The following is a 7,373-nucleotide window of genomic DNA, read 5'->3' as shown; positions in this document are numbered from 1 at the left end:
TTAAGGTCCTATGCCCAAGCCTATCATCAACAGGTCAAAGAAGCTTTCCTGGAGCCTAGTTCAAAGGATCCTGTTGGTCACAGTCTTGCTCCTGGTGACTGGGTATTTTGGAAATGTCATCAGAGGAAGACAGCCCTTGAGCCCCATTGAAAGGGACCTTACCAAGTACTCCTGACCACTGACACTGCTGCAAAACTAGGAGGTATTGAGCTTTGGATACACAGCTCACAGCTAAAGAAGGCTCCACCTGACTTCTGGTCCTGTACCGACACTGGAAATCTCCAAATCAAATGGACAGGGATTAGAAGTAGCCAACATTGAGGTAGACTGTTTCCGCTCAAGACTTAATACTTCAACTGAACATGAAACCCTTTCTTCTTTTCTTTCTTTCCTGTACTCTGACATTGGTCTGGAAAGATAACACCCCACACCCTTCATCCGCACTTTCCCATGGATATCTAGATCCCAATAAGGTATTGTTAGCTTGGCACTTCCAGATCATCTCCAATGCTTACAAGCTTGACAAAATATAGACTTTGAATAAGAGATGCCTGAGAGTTCCCCCTACTACCCTACTTTGTTGATGAAATGTGGCCTCAAGTAGTTCATGCACTTCCCCTCTGATGTGGGACATGACACGCAGGAAAGCTCCTTCCTGGCACCAAGGGATAAAGGCTACTGAATTCGAAAAATCTGACTCTTGATCAGTGATGCTTTCAGAGAAAGATCTTGATCAAAAGGGGAGAACTGTTAAAATTAATAAAGGAAACCTCAACTAAAATTGGAGTACCAAGGCCCATAGAGGGAGCCTTCATGCCCTACCATTTGTGGTCCATTACCCCAAACTGGAGGACATCAATTACAGACCCCAACAGGGAGATCTCAGTTAATGACCCCAAAAGGAAGAGACTGTACCTTGCACTCCCAAACAGGAAGTGCAACTACTTTACTACTCCAACAGGAGGAAGGAAGATTTCCTTCCTGCCCAGCAACAAGCCCAGCCAATGGAAAAAACTGCAGCTCAGCCAATGAGAAGCCATGGTCACCTGAACTTTTACTTTCCTGCAGTGAACTCTCACTTTTTCCTTGCTGATGACTTCCTGTCCTTGTTTTACCTTCTTATCATAAAAGCCCTCCATGTTGTGTAATTCCTCAGAGTATCTCTCTGCTTGCCAGAAGAGGTGCTGCTTGATTCATGAATCATTTAATAAAGCCAATTAGATCTTCAAATTTACTCAGCTGAATTTTGTTTTATAATACAGGAAAGTTTCTTTTTTCAAGTAAAATTCCACTTTAAGTCTGAGTGCTGTACTTTTGTTAACCATTCTTGTGTTTGTCTCCGCATCATCTTTCCCACCTCATTCCCATTATGAAATAGTTTTGCAGTTTGGAGGCTTGGCCCACAAATGGCCAGGCTCAGAGATGACCGCTGATTGGGCAAGACTGATCAGGGTAATCTCCCCCACCACATGGATTTGTCCAGGTAACCCAGGCCTGAGCCAATCAATATCCTCCTTGACACAGGGATTGGACAGGGCATCTTATGAATGTCAAGCACCAGACTTCTGTGGTCCCAAGCTCTCCTTCTGGACCTGAAGGAGGAAGCACATGGTCCTTATTACTACTGGGAGCCATCTTGTGTCCTTGAGGAAGCTGGCCTTTGAAGGATGCTCCAAATAGGAAGAGGCACTCTAAGAATCCTGAGATGCTGACATACAGTTTAGAGGGGCCACTCTTGAAGTCTCTCTGCACCTTCCTGTTACGTAACCCAATAAATGCCTTTAATTTAAGCCAGTTTCAATTGAATTTACTATTATTTGTAAATTAAAAGTAATCCAAAATGACGTATTTACTCTTGGGCCTCATATAAGAAACCAAAATAGAAGTAGTCAACTTTAGTGTAGTCAGATTGAGGTTATTTAAGAAGTTTATTTAGCGTCTCGTCACTTAGTTTACACTTATCTTGGTACATTTAGATACTTTGGGGTTCTATGTTCTAACTAATTGAGTAATTCAACAACTGTTTATTATTAATACTAAGCATTCACTATTTCGCTATCTGAAAGGCACTGTGCATACAGTAGTGATAAACATAGTTTCAGTACTCAGAGAGCTCAAAGGACTAGCTGAGGAGGCAGATAAGAATATCAAAGAGGCAAGCAAAAGTTAAAGTGGGAAATCACAAAGAAGGTAAAGGAAGGATATCTAATTCAGAATGGTAGAATGTTAGATAAGAGACAAGGGGAGGAAATGGAAGGTGTCATTAAAGACTCCTAACAAGGAGTTACTAACTTTTGTTTCTGTGCCGTGGACCTCTTTGGCAGTATGGTGAAGCCTAGGGACCCATTTTCAGAACAAAGTTTTTAAGTACACAGAATACTTTGCATTACAAAGGAAATTTAGTGTATTGAAATAGCTATCAAAATATTTTTTTAAAACAAATTTGTGCTATAGTAATATGGGTGCTTTTTTATTAACTCACTGAAGAACAAGATCTGGTAGTAGGTGTAATTATTAACATAATTTTGAGGTAGTGATGAATGTAAATGACATTTTGAGTTATCTGCAGCAACTTAATGTGATATGAAAATATCTGTGGTTTCTTTGGTTGCAAAGGCATAGGTACTGCTAATGCTATTGTGGTTTGTGGCCTACTTTCATAATAGAAGGATGTGCTAAATTTTATTTAGAGGTTTAGTTCGATGTAATTTCCTGGACCCCTGAATTCTATGCCAACTTAAAAAAAAACAAAAACCCTTGTGCTAAGAAGAGATAAAATTTGAACTAATTCTTGATAGATGAAGGATGTTTCTAGGTGAATGAAACAGAAATGAGTTTGGGCCATGGAACAGCATGTGCAAAGGCATGGAGGCATGAGAGAGGATAAAGGACTGTCAGCAAATTGCTTTGGTTAGAATGAAGAATGAATTTGGCATTGTGGTAGGAGGCAAAGCTGGAGAGATTGGCAAAATCTCATATCTTTGGGATATAGCTTGATTTTACATTATGGGGATGAAATGTGATTCTGTCTTAACTGTGTATGAAATCCTTTACAACCTCCCATTGCCTACCATATATAGTCCAAGTTTCACACAGTTGCTTTTGTAATTTAGCCCCAACTTTCCTTTCTAGTCTCATTTACCACCACTTTTCCTGTCACATACTATGCTCCAATGATTCTCAGATATTATCCTATATTTATACATACTATTCTCTTTATCTCTACTCATCAGCTGGATGATCCCTTCCTGTGCCTCAGTTGCCTCATCTGTAAAATGGGGACAGTAAGTACCTTACAGAGTTGTTGTGGGGATTAAATCAAATCGTTATTGAAACTTACTTGGATCAATGCCTAACACATGGTAAGCTCTCAATAAATGATAGCTATTATTATTATTGTAATTATTATTACCTGTAATATCTTTTTCCCTTTACCTAATTAGCCAACTCCTACACATTCTTTAAAACCTAGTTCAGACATTACCTGCTCCAGAAAGATTTCCTGATCACCTGACGGTCATTTCCTCCAGACAGAATTAATAACTTCCTCTTGCATATTATATCAGGTTCTCATATAATTTCAATTGTTTTTTTTTCACAGTGTAATCTTACATTTCTATATCATTTTTTCCCTATTATACTGTGGAGCCCTTAAAAGCAAGGCCCAATATTATTTTTGATGTCTACAGTGTTTGATTTTACTGGGGGGACACTTCAGAGTTTCTACATCTGTCTGAGGGCGGCAGCCAATAATAAGGTACTTTTGAATTCTGCATCCAGTGATAAGATACATCATAGATAGAATGGTAGACTATTTTGTGTAGGTTTTTGATAATAATAGAATGCTGGCCACTCTCCCTATACACATTCTTCATAAATGGGTTTTTTCAAGGTTTGGTCTAGGCTGGGTCTTAATCTCTCACTCTACACACTCCTCCTTGGGGAACTCAATGACTTCTGCGGCATCAGTTACTGTGTAGTGATGACTCCTGAATCTTAACCCAGATCTCCGTGCCCTAAGCTTCATTTCCAAATATCCAAAGTGTATACCATCTAACTCCTGGGTGAGCAAAAAGAACCTTCAATATACCAAAATGGAACTCTCATTTCTTTTTTTAAACTCTTCAACCTTCTCCAGACTCACTCTTACTAACTTGGTTCATGCTGTCATAATCTCTCATCACCTGAATTACTGCATGCATCTTTTAAAAATTAATTCATTATTTTTTCTGATTATTGAAAAGTAATTCTCTTTGTAAAAAGAAATTCAAACAATGCAAGGAATATATGATTTAGCAATCCTATCTTCCAGAGATAACCACTGTTCACCGAGTGATGTATATATTTTACCAGATTTTTACATGCATATATTAACACACGTATCATTATTAATATTTGATGTATGCAGTCATCTCTCAGTTTCCTTGTCTCTGGAGTTGCCCCCTTGTAATCTATTCTTGATACATACTTTTCTAAAGTATGAGTGAGTGAGTGACTTTTCTAAAAGGCAAATCTCATCACGCTATTCTCCTGTTCAACATCCCTAAAAGGCTATCCATTTCATGTAGGATAAAGTCAAAACTTTGAACATGACATACAAAGTCCTGCAAGATCTGGCCTCTTTCTGTTTCACTAGCCTTGCAGTCAGACCTGACTGTGCTACATTCCAGCTTTGAGGCATTGGGCAAGTTTTTTCAACCGTCAGATGATGATGAAAAATAATTCTTATCACAAGGAGATAATAGCATATAAGCTGCCAAGCATACTGCCTGGTTTAGAGTTAACAATAAATACTGGCTATTGTGGAAGAACAAAACGTGTTTGTATACATGTGTTCAGTCTCTCTTGCTTTCTGAGTAGGATCCTTTGACGTGCTAATTGGGCAATGTTTGAACATAATTGGCACCACCCCCACTCCCACAAAAACAGAAAGAAAAGGACAACGGGAAGGAAGGGATTGATTTGAATAGATTTGCAAGATGGGAGGTGAAAACCTGAGTGGCAAGGGAGGGTGGAGAGAGGCCAGTTCCCACAGAGTAATTTTTTTTGTGGGGGGAATGGAGGTGGTAATAGGGTCAGTTTAAGAGAGCAGAGACTTGAGAGAAGCAGCTGTCAGAGTAAAAGGGATTTGGGAGAGATAAATGGGCTAAGATCTTTAGAGCGTTTTGCTAACTCCCCTCTCTTTCGGTTTCCCACAGCTTTAGTTATTTTGTCAAGGCTTTATGGATGTCAGATTTACGTTTCTTTAGAATTTGACGCTGGGTCGAGGTCGGCCATGAACTAGTCCAGTTACACAATTATTTGCCATCCTTCAGCGTCCACTTCCATACTTCGACGCTTGCCTGAAATTTATTCATCCAACAAAAATTTGAGTGACCTTTTGCTCTCCCAGTCTACTGAAGAGCCTGTTTTCCAAGATCCGCCCCTAAACTCTTTATGGTGACTTTTCTGACACTCCAACACTAAAATTTGCTTCTCCCTCTTTTGAGCAACCCTGCTCCCCTCATCCACTTCATTCGTCGCGCAGTTAAATATCGGAGCCAATTGTTCGACTATCTTTCCTCCTCTACTGAGCTCCTTGGAGCCAAGGGTGGCTTTTTGTAAATCTACTAGCTCGGTGTACGGCACGAAGCAGACGCTTAGTAAATGTTTATTGAATGAGCGTCCTGTGCATTCCGTGACATCACATCCTGCGTGCAGTGGCGTCAGTCTGCACTCCTCTGCGGGAGGCCCAGAGGCCCGAGCGTCTAAGTCCTTGTTTATACCGTGCATCGAACATCCCAAACGCAGGCTAAGGTTTCAGACCGCCCACAAGGAGCGCGGCCACCGGAGGGCCGGGTCTCGGTCTTCCAGCTCAGCACCCCCACTGGGCGCGGACACACGCCGTCTCGCAGGCGCCGGCGCCCGGCTTCTCCCTGGAATAGAAGACGCGAGGGAGGGAGCGGGCAGCTCACTTATCGCGGTGTTTCCGCCTTCCTCCCTCCCGGGGCAGCTCTCGCGAGAGAAGCCGGGGGAAGATGGCCGTGCCCTGTTTTCTGGTGTGAGGCAGTGGCGGCAGCTGTGGCGGCGGGGACAAGGATCGTGGTGTCGTGGGCGCCTGAGCTCTAGCTCCCCCCAGCGAGCGCGCGTCCCTTCGTGCCTAGGCGAGAGCCGGCTCCTCTTCCTCCGGGAGATGCGTTTGTCCCGGGCTCGGGGGCGCTCTGGGAGTTCATGCTGCGCCGGAGGCGCCTGGCCGCCGCTCTAATCGCCTTGTGCCGCCGCAGCGCCCGCTCCGTCGCCGGCGGGGAGCCTCGCGGACCCCCTCTCTGCCCCTGGCGGCGATGACCGGGGAGAAGATCCGCTCCCTGCGGAGGGACCACAAGCCCAGCAAAGAAGAAGGGGACCTGCTGGAGCCGGGCGATGAGGAAGCGGCGGCTGCCCTCGGCGGCACCTTTACCGGAGGCAGGATTGGCACCGGCGGCGGCGGCAAGGGCGGCAGAGCCTGTCATAAGATCTTCAGTAACCATCACCACCGGCTGCAGCTGAAGACAGCTCCGGCCGCCTCCACTGCCCCCGGCGCCCCGGCCCTGCCGCTGCACAATTCCGCTGTGACCGCCGCCTCCCAGTCCCCCGCTCTCCTAGCGGGCACCAGCCCCCTCGCTGTCGTCGCAGATGGAGGCACTTGCCCCGCTCACTACCCGGTGCACGAGTGCGTCTTCAAGGGGGATGTGAGGAGACTGTCCTCCCTCATCCGCACGCACAATATCGGGCAGAAAGATAATCACGGTGAGGAGTGCTCGCCCCTCTCCACCTCTCCTTCCCCGAGCCCAGGGGGTGCTCCCCGGGCCTCGGGAATCCTAGGCTCCCTTCCAGCAGACCCTTCTTTCCTCTCCTTTGCCCATCATCCAGGCCAAGTGCCGGTAAATCATGACCAACTCAGTAATAGCATGCCAGTGGTCAGGGGATTGGTTCTTGTGGGTGCAAAGGAATGTTTCCTCCTTGCCCACTTCAAAGTTTCCTTGACAAGCTGTTTTGTTTATCTTTGAGACAGGTCTTCCATGTGTTGATTCTTGACTATAAGAAGTTTTATGTTGCCTCTCATCCAATCTGGACTTTTTCCTTTGTTTATGGAACTATATTTCTTTTCTTTCTCTCCCCTGCTCCCACCTTGGGATCTTAAATTTTGAGCTTAGAAATTGCCCACCTCCCTTCATTAATTACCCAGGTACAGATTCCAACTTGACTGCAACTTGTGATTTCTACCCGCTGGCAGGTTGTCTGTTTCTTTTTTTCCTGCTTTTAGGAAACTTAGTTTGATACGAAGTGTCTACAATTTGCATTTAAAATGGAATATAGAATGCTTTGATTTCTGACAGCTACGCAGGACGAATTTG

The 7,373-nt window shown here is 44.3% G+C and overlaps 1 protein-coding gene across 2 annotated transcripts in view; it reads left to right on the top strand.

Moving 5' to 3' along the window:
- Nucleotides 1–6,320: 6,320 nt before the first annotated feature.
- ANKRD13C (ankyrin repeat domain 13C) overlaps nt 6,321–7,373 on the top strand; it is a 100,196-nt gene continuing 99,143 nt past the window's right edge. For both annotated transcript variants that reach the window (XM_058538281.1, XM_058538280.1), the window contains exon 1: nt 6,321–6,765. In XM_058538281.1, coding sequence (XP_058394264.1) covers nt 6,321–6,765 — 445 coding nt within the window. The remainder of the gene's footprint in view (nt 6,766–7,373) is intronic.

Source organism: Diceros bicornis, chromosome 4 (assembly GCF_020826845.1).
Source record: "Diceros bicornis minor isolate mBicDic1 chromosome 4, mDicBic1.mat.cur, whole genome shotgun sequence".
NCBI classification, from domain to species: Eukaryota; Metazoa; Chordata; class Mammalia; order Perissodactyla; family Rhinocerotidae; genus Diceros; species Diceros bicornis.
Note: the sequence above shows the minus strand (reverse complement) of the source record. Positions and strands in the feature narration are given on the sequence as shown.